We start from the raw sequence: 17,148 nt of genomic DNA on the forward strand, positions 1-17,148 counted from the left end.
ATGACGAGGAGATGAGGAGAAGGGCCAACGAAGGGCATGAGGAAGAGGAATGGCGGCGGGGGTGAGGAGGAGGGCCGCCATCGGTTGCTTCCTAGGCGCCGCCGCCTCTCGTCGCTCGGGGTGGGGAGTGGCTGCTTCGATCGAGCGGGGAAGAAAAGACGGGTTGTGAAACGTTTTCTTTTGCGGAAGGCATGAATACAGGACAAATCGGAGGGGTTGGGCTCTGTATCGTGGGAGGCCTCGGCGCGTGGGACTGATTTCATCGCTGTATTGGATCGATTCCAGACCGTTGTTTCCATTGGCATGCCAAACACTTGAATTGGTGGTTGTGAAATACGAAATCCAATTTGAAACCCCAATACAGACATCTAAACATATCGTTACGGAATTCAGTGACACAACAAGAATTCCCCTAAAGAGAGGAAACAAACCATCATAAATATACTTTTGACGACACTCCTAAAAATCTCTAGTACAAGAGGAAGAAGACTTTTCTCACTTTACAAATGTTTTTGTATCACATGCCCTAGTATAGCTGGTCCACTTCTCACAAGGAATGAATGAAGCAGCCTAGGCACTTCTTTTTTCCCCATTTAAAAAACAAAATAAAAGTAAATATAAAAAACTGTTATAAATAAATCTCCCCTTCATGTGTTGAGTTGTATCATCATGTCATCTGCCTCCTCATGCAAATGATGCCAAGAAGTGATAAGCAGCAGGCGCGAGGGTGATAGATCAGCGAGAGCCGAACGCCGCTCGAATCTCAGGTGAGACAGCCCAAACCACCCTCGCCTCTCGCTCCCATTCCCCTTGCCCAGCTCCGTGTTCTTGCGACCCAGCTCCTAGATCTTCCTCCCCCTTTCCCTCGCAAGAATTTCCACCCGATTTCCGCGCTCTGGTCGCTCTTCTTTTAGCCAAGAATTTCCTCCGATTCTTTTCCAGCGTAATCTTAGTTCTGAGCCGTGTGTGTTGTTTTCTTGGCTGAAGCTTGATTAGCTCCGTGGACTTGCAAAAAGGCGGCGCGTTTGAGGAGATTCGGCGGGGCCCTGGTGCCGGGAAGATGAACAAGGACAGGTCCCGGATCTCGGCGGACGGCGGCGGCGGCGACGGCCTGCCGCCGCAGCCGTCGCGCCGCTCGGCGACTCCCCCGCCGGAGTACGACATCAGCCGCATGCCGGACTTCCCCACCAGGAACCCTGGCCACCGGCGCGCGCACTCCGAGATCCTCAGCCTCCCGGACGACCTCGACCTCTGCGCGCCCGGGGGCGGCGACGGGCCCTCGCTGTCGGACGAGAACGACGAGGAGCTATTCTCCATGTTCCTCGACGTGGACAAGCTCAACTCGTCGTGCGGGCCGTCGTCCGACCAGGCGGAGTCGTCGTCAGCCGCTGCTGCCGGCGGGGGCGAGGCGGCCAGGGCGGGCCACGTGATGAGGCCGAAGCACCAGCACAGCCAGTCCATGGACGAGTCGATGTCGATCAAGGCCGAGGACCTGGTGGGGGCGCCGGGGATGGAGGGGATGTCCACTGTGGAGGCCAAGAAGGCGGTGTCCGCCGCGAAGCTGGCCGAGCTTGCTCTTGTCGACCCCAAGAGGGCAAAAAGGTTCGATTTCTCCTTTAATTGCTACTATTGTGTAATGTCCATCATCTTCTATAGAGTTCAGGTAGCCTTTTGTGAAATTCCTGCATTTTTGTCTTCAACGGTATTTCACATCAAGTATTTGCTTCATCCACTGGTGAGATTATTAGCTATGGGAGGATTTAGTACACTACTTCACATGAGTGGGTGTAAAATGCGTCTGTAAAATGCTATGCTCGTACGAACTGAGAAGAGATAGGTCTCAGATAGGTTAGAGGCGCGAGGAAAGAGATCCATTTGTTGGACAAAAGTGTGATTGGAATCAGATGCCCCATTTTCAGCACCCTTATGTTTACATTCTTTAGATAGCATTTTTGTTGAAGATGAAGGTCATCTGTTTATGTGGTACACATGAGCATATGCTGATTTGTGATTCGGATGATTTGACAGGATTTGGGCTAATAGACAATCCGCAGCAAGATCGAAGGAAAGGAAAATGCGCTATATTGGTGAACTTGAGCGCAAGGTGCAAACCCTGCAGACAGAAGCAACAACATTGTCAGCCCAGTTGTCATTGCTACAGGTATGCATTATCTTCGGAGTTTTTCTGCTTATAAAGTTTTAATCCATTTATGAGATCATTTTGGATGCGGCTAAGGAAATTCCACACATGACTTCATTATCTCAAGTTAGATTGGTAGGTCCCAGATTGATATATGTGTTAAACTGGCGCGTAGGGATGTATTCTATCTGAATTCATTGGAGCTTAGGAATTGGTTGAATAATTTCATCCAAATTTTTCAAAGTAAAAACCCTCTGTTACATGCCCTTTGGTGTAAGGTTGTTTCCTGAAGATGACGTGGAGATCTTCTGTCATATTTACATAGCATTGAATGTTTTCAAGAAAAGCCATTTTAAAGATGGAAGTTCTGGTATATAATTAGCACAAGTGGCATTGAGTACAGCCACATAGTGATGATGCTGTCGGAAGCATCATGTTGTATGTTACAAGATGCAATATCTTGTCTCCCTGTTTTTGAAACTAATAACGAAATTTTGCCGTGTTGCTATGCCATGTGCATTTTGGAACGGAGTGATAATATTGAGGTACCACTTGTTGGTGGGCTAGTTGGCAGGTCTCAAGCTATATCCGTTACAGACGCACTAAAAATAGAGATGGTATGGAGCACACTTCAAAGCAATATCATAATAAACATAATATCAATATTCAATAAATAGCCAATGCATCTTACCACTTCTCACCTGTGGCCCCTGGGTAACGATCTGTGTGATAATTAGACCTTGCTTAAAGTACTTTTGCAATATTTTGTGCTTGCCTGCTTGTGTTTCTGGTTTCCCAGTCGAGAAGCTTAAGTTGAATCAAAATGCAAGTGTTTTTTCATAATCATAAGCCTTTTGGGTAGATAAGAGCATTGGATGTCAGAAGATCTTTAGGCATTTCCCGAACTTGGATTGACCGGCTACTAGTCATTGCCAAGTTCTAAAACGTAACATAAATCACCATGGCTGTACTATAGAAGTTTATAGAAAGGAAAAGAAAATGTGGTGTACCAAGGAAGGTAGCAACTATTACATGAACCAGAAGAAATACCATGCATTGTGATCTGAGAAAGAGAGCTAGTGCTGCCCATTCGTGGTGCAGTTCTTAATTGTTGGTATTACGGGGTTTCATTCATGTATCTTTAGAATGTCCATACTAGTACTACATGCATTTTCTGTGTGCAGGAAGGTAGACTTTTTTATACTGTATATCATATTCTAAATGGATGATAAAAACAGTGCAAACCATGTGTGGAATGTGTGCCAACGTACAGTAGTTTGGCACGTTGATATTTGAATGCATTGAAGTTCCTTCTGGTCAAACCTATAACTGTTAAGGCTATAACATGTTCTTTCTGCCTTCTAGCAACTGGATTTTCCCTCAACTTGCCATCAGTCAAATCTACTGCATTCACATCCATCAAAACAATGAATATCAACCAAATCATGTGTTTAATTCAGATAGCTAATGACCATTCTTCTCATTATGTTCCTATGCCAGAGAGATACCAGTGGGCTAACAAGTGAGAATAGTGAATTGAAGATACGTCTGCAGAACATGGAGCAGCAAGTCCACCTACAAGATGGTAATACACATATTTCTAACCCCTAAATTCGCTTGATTCTAGTCTTGAAAACTAGGCGTTATTTGGTGTACAGCATGGTAATAAGACTTTGCAGGTCATGTTGATGCATATAATAGAAGCAGGGTTAGAAGATCTGTCAGTTGTGGGTTAGAAGATAGTCAGTCGTTTGCAATCTGAGTACCTGTATAAAAGGAACTTTACGATGTCAATGATGATTAGAAAAAACTTTGTGCATCTAGTCTATATTGTACGCCAACCATATATGGACATCAAAATTTTTTTGTAAAAAAAAACCAAGTTTCTTTCAGTTTTATCTCTCTGCTTACACCTTTATTCTCATCAATGCCTATTATGCACGTACACAAGGGAATTTTAAAGTATTGCTGTTTTCTTAACTTTCCTTTTTCCTCTGGTGCAGCTCTAAATGACACCCTGAAAACGGAGGTTCAGCGGCTGAAGGTGGCAACAGGCCAGACGGGCAATGGTGGGGGGATGCTGATGAACTATGGCGGCATGTCACAGGCGCCACACCAATTCGGAAGCAACCAGCAGATGTTCCACAACAACCAGTCCATGCAGTCTCTGCTAGCGACGCACCAGCTGCAACAGCTCCAGCTCCATCCACAGCCCCAGCAGCAGCAGCAGCCGATGCGCCCTCAGCACCACCACCACCAGCAGCAGCAGCCACTGCACCTGCTGCAGGCACAGCAGTTCCAGCAGGCAGCGCGCGACCTCAAGATGAAAGGGCCGATGTGGGGCGACGGGAAGTCGTCGGGAAGCGGCGGCATCTGAAACAACTAGGTCTGGAGATGATGATGATGATGATGCGCAGGTGTAGTGGCTTTGGTGTTGGCTTTTTTAGTTTCGATTGAACAGTTGGGACGATCGATCACAGGTGTTGACAGTGTCGTGGGAAGCGTTTGTCTGTAGTTGTTGAAGGAAGTCACTTTGGGAATTCTAGGTTGAACCTTTTGGTTTTGGTCCGGTAGAAGATGCATTGTTGCGTCCAGTTATGGGCATACTTCATGTTGTTGTTGTTGTTGTTGTTGTTGTTAACTTAAACTCAGGCACTGATGGGTTTGCCCGTTGAGCATGTTAGGGAAAATGAACAGGCTAATTGTATGGCTGTTAGTGCTGGAACCATTTTATTTGTTATCACGTTGTCCTTTGGTTCCAATGAGCATTTTGCAGGTCCTCGGGAACTGGTGATGCTCCTATTTTCTCTACAAATGGTTTTCCTACCCTAAAGTAAAGGCCCTTCCTCCTTTGAAAGGCTGTGGGCGAGGAGCCCCATTGCTCAAAGGAAGAAATTCAGATTACTTTGTTTGATGGACAAAAGGCCTCGTGAGTTTCATGAGCACTTGATAGCTTAACTCATATCTCGCTTCTCAATAGATTGAACCAGTCATTAGATTTGCTCGTTAATATATCGCAATATATATCTTTTATCTTAAGTAACAACATTTCATGACTCCGTTTTTTAGAAGAAGAAAAACATTTCATGACACCTCAATCCAATTAATCAACTCTTAACTCGACCCATGGCAGGCAACAGCCAATGCACCTCCTGTCTCCTTCAAAATTCCAGGCACACTCCCATTCGGCTGCTGCCAATGCATGGGTATTTAGATAAAGAGGTCCATAAACTTGCATGGTGGGTGCTGGTTTGGTCCACAAACTTGCAAAACTTGACCCCAGCACCCACTAACTTGCAGCTTAGGTGCAAAAAAACCCACAGCCAATCAGGAGCGGCCACCCGCCACTGGATATTTTGTGAAGACCACCCCAACTTGTTTGAAATTGATGCGGCCACCCGCCACTGGATATTTTGCGAAGACCACCCCAACTTGTTCGAAATTGATGCACAGCAGCACGGTCCCAGCTGTCAGTATGCGGATGAGAATAAATAAATATAGAGCGTTAAAAATTTCAGCCGCGACAAGTCGAACTCAGACAATCGGCAGGACTGCTCGATCACGCTAACCAACAGACCAAATTATTCTATTTGTTTCATATGCGTATGGGTCGTTTATATATATTTATATATATATATATATATATAGACACACACACACATACATACATATATGTGAAAAATGGCTGATCTGTCCGAACAAACAAACCACGGCGCCCAATCAAATGATCTTTTTTTTTCGCGAAAGCTGTTTATATATCTTTTTTTTGCGGGCCACTGTTTATATATCTGTTAGCACGTCATCTTTTTTTTTCATGGTAATGCATGTCTCATTTATATCATATAAGAATCATAGTACACGTCACGTACAAACAGACCTAGTAAAACTGAAAAGATATATCTGTTAGTACGTCATCTGTGGTCACCTCCAAGCCAGGGAGCAGCCCAGTATATGTGTACGTACACCCTGACTATATACATATGAAATGCAAAAAAATATGGTACTCCAAAGCAATACAAGTATAAACTACTAGCCTCATCTACAAAAGGAAATACGTCAATACCATATGACCATAGAAACGCCGCGTTATATATATATATATCTATCACATCAAAACCCCATCAGTATAGAAAGGCAGGCATGGTGTGATACTAAAGAAAATCAAACTAAGCACACAAAATTCAAATAAATTAAATGCTTCCTTTTTACAATTTTAAACTACAAACATAAGCTCAAGTACACTCTATAATCACTCACAAAAAAGTACACTCTACTAGTTTGCCGGCCTAAACTTTAATAGAAAAATGCTTCTGTTGAAATCGATTTTGACCAAAACAAAGTACAGTGTTAAAATCATACTAAAAATAAATAAGCTCGTGCAAATCGCAAAAATCTGTTGTATTGCAGAAAAGAATGTGACGTCTCCATCGTCGGAGGTTCTAGTGTTGCTCTAAAATTTTCGCTGTCACGACACTACTGCCAAAATATTAGACCATGTGAAATTTGAGACTTTGTTCCTTTGACCATAAAAAATGAAGCACACACAATAATATATAATTTCATTAAATAAATATCACTTGCATCGAGTGCACATACATACGAGCTTGGTTCGATTTCGCCAGATCGTTGCTTGGTTCATTAGGATAGTCGAACGCGAAATATCTTAATTTCTAGAGCAATTCGAACTAAAACCATGTCAAATATTTTCGAACGGAGAGAGTAGCTAGCTAGGTTGATGCATGATGACCTGTGATCTCTACAGTTAACTAGCTATCTTATCGAAGCCAAAAATGAGTTGAGTGAGATGCTTTTTTGTAATAAATTGGTAAGAAGACGTTTGTATGTTTTTGAAATACTTACGTCTACGCCATGATATACGTGCCAATTTAGTTTGTTGATCAATCAGAATGAAAAGGAGTCTTCCAAAAAAAAAGAACGAAAAGGAGTCACGACGTACCGGGTCTCGTCGTGTATATACTATATAGAATATACAGTTGCATCGGGCGCAGTTTTTCCTTCTTCCGTTTCTTTTTGTGTTGGCTGAAATCTGGACCCATGCGTCAATTCTAAAGGATTCAGGGCGTTTTCTATAAAATGTACAGTGCTAGATGTAACCTCGTGACTGGCTGTGGGTTTTTTTGCACCTAGGATGCAAATTTGTGGGTGGTGGAGTAAGCTTTTGCAAGTTTTGGACCAAATCATCACAACCCGAGCAAGTTTGTGGACTTCTAGTGCCTTTACCTCTTAGATGAAGTGCTAAGCACATTAAATAGCTTAGCAACTATACTCCCCAATGCATAGGTGCTTAGCTTATGGTTGCTAAGCTTGCTTCATTTAATGATTTAGCAACTAAAGCTCTTCATGTATTGGTGGGCTCCCTTCTTTTAGATGTTTTGCCTAGATTCACACGCTTAGCATTGGTTCTTCTTGGGGTCACCACACCCATCTCTCTCCTTTTAAATAACTTGCCACATCAGATTTTTTGCCTACGTGGAAGGCTTAGCACCTGTACAAGGTGGAGCATTGGGAGGGGCCTTTCATTGACGCGACACCTCACAACCAAAAGAAAAAGGAGAAAAGAAGATATGATGGTGGGGTGGCTGGCACTTTGAGGCATGGTCGGTGCTGAACGAGTCACGTTTTGATTAGAGCTCTAGGCTATCATTTACTTATGTGGTGAAAGTCATTAGAATTTGTATGCATCCTAGGGGGAAATGTCTGGGATGATGTCTGTTGGCGAGGGCTCGTGAGCCATAAACAATTTCCCAATCTATCTCATGTCGCTCGACACAATTCGACTCTAAAACCCACTCTCTCGACTATCTCAACCCTTCATAACAAGCTCGGCAAAAAATCATTGGTCAACAAATAGTATCAAAGTTAGGGAAAAAATATGGTTTAAATGTTTCCTTATTTTGAATGTGATTGTGCAAATGTTTCATTAAAGCAGGCTCGCGGGTACCGCAATCCATGGCGTCTCATGAGCTCGATGGCAAGCCTGGCCGTGCCGCCTATCTCCTGCCTCGGCACCATGCATTGTACGACTTCAGCTTCATGTGAGGGTTTGATGGCATCCCCGTTCCCCTCCAAGGTGCTTCACCATTGGTCTTGGGCGACTGGCGTCTCTGCTACCACTGTCTCGGCAACCCTGTCCGAAGTGGTCTTGCATCCCGCTCTGGCTGCAAACTGCGCTGCTGTGAGGCCGTCTGGCGTGGGTTGGGAGCTTTTTGGAGCGAGCGGAGGCTGCTCTGAGGGGACTCTCCCATGTGCAGGCTATGTTGTACACCACTATGGCGCCGCACCCTCCTAGTGCAGTTGATTTCGTGGGGTAGACGGGAAGTAATCCTCTTTGGTGGTTCTCCCCTCAAGCTAGGCCCTGCCCATCACCGTTGTTTGATGTGTTGGCTGCCTTTAGGTGCGAGGACATCACCGACGTTGTGGCTCCGGTGTTGCAGATCATGCCTGAGCTATGGATGATGGGTGGAAAGCACGCTTTGCTTCTGTTGATGGTACATGTGCACTCGCTTGTGGCCTCGGCCGCGGTGTTGCCACCACCCACAACACCACCGTCAGAGAGCAGTCATGATGTTGTCACTGTGGAGTGTGGAGGTTTGGGCACAGTTGCTTTTCACTCGCTTGAGTCCTTCAGCCAAGTGCTTCCTGGGAGCGACGAGGTTGTGGCACTGGTGCATTTGCACCTATTTCTGAGGCTATCTTTGCTAGAAAGTTTTGAGAATTGATTGCCAGATTGGAGATTGCTAACCCTGGATCTAGCAAGGCGGTTCGGTTGCCACCTAAAGGAGAAGGCAACCAGGGGGACAAGAGCAAGAGGGCATGTGCTAGCCATCGTTCTGGCATTCCGAATGATAAATCATTTGGGAGCAAAAGCAAGAAGATGGCGTCATAGGGAAGGCGCCCGTGGTTACTTGGTAGATGGTTATCTTCTTTTCAGGTTGTTGTGCATGATGTCTTTGTCGATGTGTTTACGATAGGGCTTCTTTGCGTTGTTGAGTTTCCATGGCCCGCCAGGTTATGCTTGTAGCGGGATGGGGGCGTTTGTCCGTATGCTCGGGTGGTTGTCGAGATTCATGCTTTGGGAGTAGTCTGCGGGTGGTCGTGTTGTAACGGTTTTCATTCGGTTTCTATCAATTAACCGGGCAATTATCTTCTGCTTAATTAATCGATGAGGCAAATCTTTTGCCTCTTATTTCTTTTTTGAGCAAACTTGGCCTCTCTTTTTTGATTTTTTTTGGAGAATTGAAAATATCTTTTTAGTCTAAACACACTCCACTTTATTGATCATTAAGCAAATTCATAGGGATACAACTTAGGTTTGGAGTATTAAGGAGCCACACATGACGTCCTAAAGAAAGGCCTAAAGTGTGTCAGCGAGACTATGTGCCTAAATATTTGTCTCTCTTCCTTCGAAGATGAAGGAACATCGAGGTATGCGTGTAGACGTAAAGTTGATCTCCTTGATAATACTAGCATGCATATCGCCCATGCTTCTTAGAATGTCATTCACAACACATTTGCAGTCGGAGGCAATTTATACATTTGTTACAGAAAGGTCTAGAGCTAAAGCTAGCGCTTCCCGTCATGCCAACGCCTCCAAGGTAGAGGGATCGGTGACACTGGAGCACTTAATCGCCGAAGCACCCAAATACTTGCCCGTGGAGTCTCTGCAAATAACACTGAAGGACCCTTGAAACAATTCACGAGCCACGACACCATCCACTCGAATTTTAGCTACTCCATCAGTCGGTGGGATCCATCTTCTAGCCTTGAACATGAGCTACATGGGGTTGTCCCAACTGTTTCTTCGGTTTACTCAACTCAAGTTCCATTATATACCTCTTGACAAAGCAGCTTATGGCCAAAGGCCCCTGAAATATTTGCTCATGTAGAGCCTTTATGCGTAAGTGCCAAGTTGCCCAAAGTGTCATCAGTAGTTTGGTGAAATCTACATGTGGTAAGGCCTCCATGAGAGAAAATATAAATCACTTCGTATTAGGTTCTCTATTCTCCATCATTACTTCCACCAAGTCTTTGTCCTCAATCGCCCAAACACAAAGTGCCATGTTACACTCAATCAGAGAATGTTGCCAAGAATCCGGTGGCCCCCATGGTCCGCACACTGCTTGAGTCGCCATGTTTTTGGTGATGTAATAAATCTGCCGTAGGCAAAGATTGCCGAGCAAGCCTCCAGATAAAGATTTTTTATCTTGAAAGGGACATCAATTTTCCACATTTTTGCCCAGCCCCTTGCCGCCCTTGCACAGTGGCCACCAGCAAAAAACGCAACCGAAAAGCACGCGCGCAAATCCCCGGCATCGAAAACCATTCCGCGCCTACCCCTCACTACACCCTCCGCCACGTCATCGATCCGTGGCTCCCTCCTTGCCCACTCTCCACCATCGATCCGCCATCCAACGGCGGAAATCACGCGTCACGCGGATCGCGGCCTCTCGCCAGCCCCCCGAACACCGCGGCTATATTAACCCACCTCACCCCACGCTCCACCACCATCCTCCACCACTCCCAACACAAGGCAATCCCACCGGAGAGACAACAGAGAAGCGAATCAGCGGCGGCGAAGATGTCCGGGAGGGGCAAGGGCGGCAAGGGGCTGGGGAAGGGCGGCGCCAAGCGCCACCGGAAGGTTCTCCGCGACAACATCCAGGGGATCACGAAGCCGGCGATCCGGCGGCTGGCGCGGCGGGGCGGCGTGAAGCGCATCTCGGGGCTCATCTACGAGGAAACCCGCGGCGTCCTCAAGATCTTCCTCGAGAACGTCATCCGCGACGCCGTCACCTACACCGAGCACGCCCGCCGCAAGACCGTCACCGCCATGGACGTCGTCTACGCGCTCAAGCGCCAGGGCCGCACCCTCTACGGCTTCGGCGGCTAGGCCACCGACGCCGGGATCTTCAAGCAAGCAAAGAGATTAGCAGTATTTGTCTAGGGTACGTGGTCTCTTCGGTGTTGTTTGCTCTGCTCTGTTCCTGCTTGATGTATCGGGACCGATGTACTAGTACCAAGACTGAATGAAATGGAATTTGGAAATTACAGTGCCATTTACCCTTGAGTTCATCTGCACTCCCTTCCCCGGTTCGTATTGATTTGTGCACGATGCTCAATCTATCAGTGCGTCCCCGATTCCTCTTTCAGTGGCTCTGTATCAAACTGCCCCCAAATCGAGCTGTCCGTGTTTATTCCTGAAACCTCCCTCCATTTTTATTCCTCACAGTACAATTTCACATCCTGTGTTTGCCTCTGAGGAAGTGAACCTAGTTCCGCCCATTCATGTGTGGTTTGCCTCTGAGGAAGTGAGCCTAGTTCCGCCCATTCATGTGTGGTTTGCCTCTGAGGAAGTGAGCCTAGTTCCGCCCATTCATGTGTGGTTTGCCTCCGAGGAAGTGAGCCTAGTTTCATCCATGTATTTATCAGCGTGAAAATACTTTTGGACAGCTATACTGTACATGTCAAAATGCGTGTTATTAGGTGTACACCATTACCAAGAATGTGATGGAAGATTGCAGTGTGGTTTGCCCCTTAGTTCACCTTCAATCTCTTGCTCAGTCGATTTCTATTTCTGCAAGATGCTGAATCTTATCAGTTCGTTTCAATTACCCTTTCCGTGGCTATGTATCAAATTGCGCCCAAATCAAGCTGTCTGGTTTTTGCCTTTACCTGCTCTTGTGTAATGACCATCGCCTCCCATAGAGTTCAGGTAGCCCTCTGACCGGCCTGGATTTTGTGTTTGCCTCTGGTATTGCTGCGTTTCATCCATGTGTTTTCAGAACGAAAATACAGTTGAGAGTTCTGCAAGCTTTTCTGTACTGTACATGTACTCCCTCCGGTCCTTTTTACTCTGCACAAAGTTTGACCAAATTTATATTAGAAATTATTAGCATCTATAATATCTAATAAATATAATATAAAAGTATATTCGAAGATGAATCTAATGATATTGGTGTTGTTATGTGAATGTCTTTAATTTTTTATATAAACTTGGTCAAAGTTGGATGAGATTGACTTCGAACAAACCTAATATGCAGAGTAAAAAGGACCAAAGGGAGTAAAAAATACCGCGTTATTAGGTGTACAACATGAGTGATAAACTTTATAGTTCGGCTTGATGCATACAGTAGAAACATGGTTAGCAGATCTGTCAGTTGTTTGCAATCTCAGACCTCATTTGGTTTGGAGGATTTTCATAGGAAAATCATAGGAACAAAAATTCCAGAGGAAAATTTTCTATAGATGCATTCGGTTTGTAGGAAAGGCGTACGGGAATATTGTAGGAATACTATACTCATTTCCTGTGTTTTTGGAGAAAACTAGATATCCACTCAAAACTTATTTTGCATGTAGGAACGAGGCAAGTCAATTTTTTAAGATGACAACTGCCATTCTATCAAATTCCTATACTACTCCTGATTCCTACATTTTAGTTTCCTTCAAAACGAATGAGCCCTCAGTGATGATAAAATAACCTTTCTGCATCTAGTACAACATACTACTATCATTATCATGGACACCAACTAATTCTGTATCTCCTTTTATCTCTGAATACTTCTTTATCCTCGTCCATGCCCTACTGCACACAGGGGGATTTGTACGAGTATCAGCAAATTGTTACTAGAACTTCTTTCGTCCTGGCGTTGCTGATGGCAAGCAATCAGGATTCAGGGGGCAGTGGCATACAGCGTACTGGCATCTGAAATAAGTGCTGGGTCCAAAAGTTTCTGGTGTGAGCGGTGTTGCCTAGGTTGGAGATGGTTATGCTTTGGAAGCGTTGAAATAATGTCGAATGATGAGCAGACGTGCGGACAGTCTCGTGGAAGGCGCTTATTTGTTGTAGTTGAAGGAAAATGGCTAGGTCGTTGAGAATTGTATTTTTTTAGACAAATCTAACCCCTTTAAGCAATTTTAGACACGTCTGGCCATTGGCAAAACTATTTGGAATCTGTCCCCTGTGGCCAGCGCCACACCACATGACTCCGGAGCTGTACATCTCGGTGGCATCGAGCAAATCTGTCTCTAGGGTTTCTGTTGGGCTCCGCTCACCAGAGCTGTACAACATGGCGCTGAACATGTACATCTCGGCACCACTGTTGTGGGGCCCTGACCTTAGGGGCCAGATTTCAAAATAGTTTTGCCCATAGACCAGCCAGACGTGCCTGAAGTCGCTCAAAGTGGCTAGATTTGTCAAAAAAAAAAAACACTTGAGAATTTCAGGTTCAGTCTTTGGTTTTGGTCAGATAGAAATAAGTGTTGGCTTTAGTTCAGTATTTTTGTATTTTTATAGGGGTGGAGGGTGGGGGGGGGGGGGGGTGGGTGTAACTTCTACTCCCCAGTTGCTACCTGGGCAGTGCCGCTGGGCAATTTTGAGGAAATGAACAGTCTAATTGCACGTTATTGTTAAAGTCAGTCAACTTGAGCACTAGATGCTGCAACATTTTAATCTTGTGCAGCCAGACCGCTGCCTAGAAGGCACTGGCACGTAGGCCCAAGGTTGAAAACACAATGCGGCCCGCTTTCGGTTTTCGTCCTGGTTCCGTCATTTAACCGGATAATTCTCTTCTGTTTAATTAATCGACGAGGCAGTTTTTTTGCCTTTGTTTCAAAAAAAGATGCAGGCCCGCTTCAACCTGTTTATGTTTGCATATTTTTTTCTTTGGGCAAATGCATAGGGCGCTTATAGGCGCCGGCCGAAAGTTTCGGCCGATCGAGCCCGGGCCGTTGGATCTGAGCCACGCGGACGTTGGATCCAAGCAAACAAAAAAAAACGAATCACCCCCAACTCTCTTTCTTCTTCCTCAGGCAGTCCTGTTTGGGGGAGCGCGGCGCCGCGCCTCCTGTCCCCTCTGGTGATTGTCGGTTCCTACCCTCGCCGGTCTTCCTCGTCGCCGCCGGACCCCGCCCTTGCCGGTCGTCCTCGTCGTCGGTCCCCGCCCTCGCCAGGCGTCCTCGTCGCCGGTCCCCATGCAACAAATCCACCTGCGTTGCAGCTCTTGACAGCGGCGGTTGTAACTCGGCGGCCGCCCCTCGCCATTGATGCTCGTTGCAGGAAATTATGTCGACGGCGGCCGTCAGTCAATCAACGCCATTTTGAATGGATGTAGCAAAAAACTTCACCCGTAGTAGCAAAAATAAACTATGGTTGCAGCAAAAAATCAAACACTGTCGCCGTCTTCGCGAGGTCGCAACTCCGCCTTACATGGATGTAGCAAAAAACTTCAACGGTAGTAGCAAAATTCTACTATGGTTGCAGCAAAAATCAAACACTGTCGCCGTCTTCGCGAGGTTGCAACTCCGACTTACATGGATGTAGCAAAAAACTTCAGCGGTAGTAGCAAAATTCTATTACGGTTGCAGCAAAAATTGTCGTCGCGAGGTCGCAGCTCCGCCTGATGGATGTAGCAAAAAGCTTAGCCGGTAGTAGCAAAATCCAACTAGGGTTGCAACTTCCCCTTGTTATCAAGTGTCATTGAAGTTTTCTCTGTCTATGGTTGAAACTTTTTTCAATAGCTGTTGAAGTTTTTCTAGATGACGTTTCCCGAATGCATACTAGTACTTTTTTTCTGCTTTTTTTTGAGCTGTTTTTTCTGCTTTTAGTGGCGAACCGACCTAGCGAGGCTATGGAGCAGGGACGCAACCAACCAGCCAACCGAGCTAGTGCCCAGCAGTGTATCTCCTGGGTCGGGTTGGTGCGTCCAGGTGCAACCATCAGCACCAAACAGACAGAGCCGTTGCTTTGCCACTTCTGGTTCAACCACTCCTAGCTCCCGTCACTCTCACTGCACTGCCGCCCCACCTGAGCTGATCACCCCCATTTAACTGATCCCACTGACACCGTGACACGGCAACGCACTCACTGACTCACCCCCAAGCACGTACGCGAAACAGCCAGCTCGCGCGCTAGCTCGGGTGCCAGGCATGCCGACGCCGGCGCCCGCGGGGACCGGCTGGCCGCGCCAGGGCGAGCACGCCGCGCGGTGCCGGCAGCGCGAGGAGTACGCGGCGCGCCGGGCGCTGTTCCTGCAGACCTACCGGCTGTCCGCCCCCGGCGAGGACGGCGACGAGGAGGCGGCCGCCACGGGGCTGCGCGGGCGGGCGGCGCGTCTGCTGCGCGAGGCCAGGGTCGCCGGGAGGGCCGCGGCCGCGCGTGCGGCGTGCCGGGCGTGGGTGGCCGGCAGGGCCTCGGCCGCCGGCGCGGCGTCCCGTGCGCGGTCGTGGCTCGGGGCCGGGCTGGGCAGGGCGTGGCGCGGGTGGACGCGGAGGCCCCTGCCGCGCGCGCGCGCCTACGGGCACGGCCGCCTCCGCCACCGGTCCTCCTTGCTCGGGTGCTTCGGCGGCAGGTACCGCTACCTGCAAGGCTTCGCGTGACAGCGCACTGTGCTGGCGCGCGCGGCGCGCTGGCGTGCACACGTACACAGCACTGTGCGGGCTAGACGACGGCAGCGACTTGTTGCTACCCGCGTAAAATATTTGAGACGGCTTTGCACGTATGGGCGACTAAATGCCCGCAGTTCAACATTGTAGCCCGTGCATACACGATGATGATCAGATGATGTACAAACTCTTGCTGGTTTATTGGGAAAAACCGATTGTTTTTCTCCACAACCACCGCGTCGGCCGGCAAACGGAAAGCTAATTTCGCACTCGCATCCAGTCTAGTATCATGAAGACCAGTAGCCTATCTGTGAGTCTCTGGTCTCACCACCGGACGCATGTTTGACTCGTGGTTGGCCCGAGCTTACACAAGCCTGAAGCCTCGATCAACCCAGCGCTTCCCACTGTCTCATCCCACGCACGCGCAGTAGCACCCCAGTGCCCAGACACTGCGACCGCGCGTACGTGACGTGCCGGCCGGGTCGGGTGGCCATGAGCACCAGCGCGGCCTCCTCCTCCTCCTCTCCGCCGCTGACGCCGCCGTCCCCGCTGCCGGTCAGCGTCGGCCCGGGACGCCGGCCGTACGCATTCACGCCGTCCCCGTCCGCGTCGCCGCCCTTCTCTTCGCGTGACTTCGACGCCTCGCCGTTGCCGTCGCCGTCGCGGTCGCCGCTGCTAGCGCAGCGGGCGGTGCGGTCCGAGCCGCGGCTGCTGCATTACTCCGCCTTCTCCATGGACGCCGCCGCGTCCGCTCGTCGGGAGCAGCCGCCGAGAAGACGATTTGATCTCGGCGCATGGTGGTAAGTGCCTAACGGACAAGCGTTCGAACACCTTGACCTACCATTGTCGTGTTAATTTGGACTTTTGGATTAGTAGTTGTTAAATCACGTCGCAGGGCAGGGCGATCTCATTAACTGATTTCGTGTGTATTGTGGTTGCAGTTTTGAGTGGGTGCTGATGCTGGTGCGCTGCTGCTGCTGCTCCTGGAGGCCGGCGTCCACGCAGCAGCTCTGCTAGTCGATGATGAGATGCGACTGCGATGCTGGTCATCCATGCAAATATGTGCCAAGCTTGCTGTGACTGTTTATTCACGAGTGTTATGACTTTGTGTTTGTCCTTGTTGCGTTTGCGTCACTATCCGTGCACAAAATGTTACGGGACTGTAGTCATAAGCAGCGAACATTCGCCGCAGTTCACGAGGACGTCAATTTTCGGCGAAAACACAACTATGGCGGAGTTGTCATGCCCACTAAGGCCTCCTTTGGTTCATAGGATTGGAAAATAACAGAAATAAAAAAGTCATAAAAAATGAGATGACATGCATCTCAAATCTTATGCATAGGAATAGAAAAGGAGATGCCCTTTGATTCGCACCATAGAATTTTTTTCATTGAGTCTAGGCTAATGTTTATTTTCCTATGAAATGTGAAGGATAGGAAGAATTCCTCCATAGGAAAAGGATTTCATTCCTACAAACCAAAAAAATCTGAAGGAAATTTTCCTATAGAAATCCTATCCTATGAAAATCCTACAAAATTCCTCCAAACCAAAAAAGGCCTAACTAAAATCGTCATGCTCGCTAGCACAAAATGCCGTAAAAACATTCA

General features: G+C 47.5%; 2 protein-coding genes across 3 annotated transcripts; both read left to right on the plus strand.

Moving 5' to 3' along the window:
- The first annotated feature begins 616 nt into the window (after nt 1–616).
- Nucleotides 617–4,880, plus strand: LOC125510059 (transcription factor RF2a-like). Of its 2 annotated transcripts, none has more exons than XM_048675146.1 (5): nt 617–767; nt 988–1,602; nt 2,029–2,161; nt 3,641–3,725; nt 4,144–4,880. In XM_048675146.1, the coding sequence occupies exons 2-5, from the start codon at nt 1,061–1,063 to the stop codon at nt 4,515–4,517; spliced, it is 1,134 nt and encodes a 377-aa protein (XP_048531103.1). In that variant the 5' UTR covers nt 617–767; nt 988–1,060; the 3' UTR covers nt 4,518–4,880. The 2 variants fall into 2 exon arrangements, with proteins under 2 accessions (XP_048531103.1, XP_048531104.1); XM_048675147.1 differs by having other exon boundaries at nt 757–898.
- Nucleotides 4,881–10,646: 5,766 nt separating this feature from the next.
- Nucleotides 10,647–11,211, plus strand: LOC125510060 (histone H4). The gene has a single exon (XM_048675148.1). The coding sequence runs from the start codon at nt 10,740–10,742 to the stop codon at nt 11,049–11,051; it is 312 nt and encodes a 103-aa protein (XP_048531105.1). The 5' UTR covers nt 10,647–10,739; the 3' UTR covers nt 11,052–11,211.
- Nucleotides 11,212–17,148: the final 5,937 nt, after the last annotated feature.

This window comes from Triticum urartu, chromosome 5 (genome assembly GCF_003073215.2).
Source record: "Triticum urartu cultivar G1812 chromosome 5, Tu2.1, whole genome shotgun sequence".
NCBI lineage: Eukaryota > Viridiplantae > Streptophyta > Magnoliopsida > Poales > Poaceae > Triticum > Triticum urartu.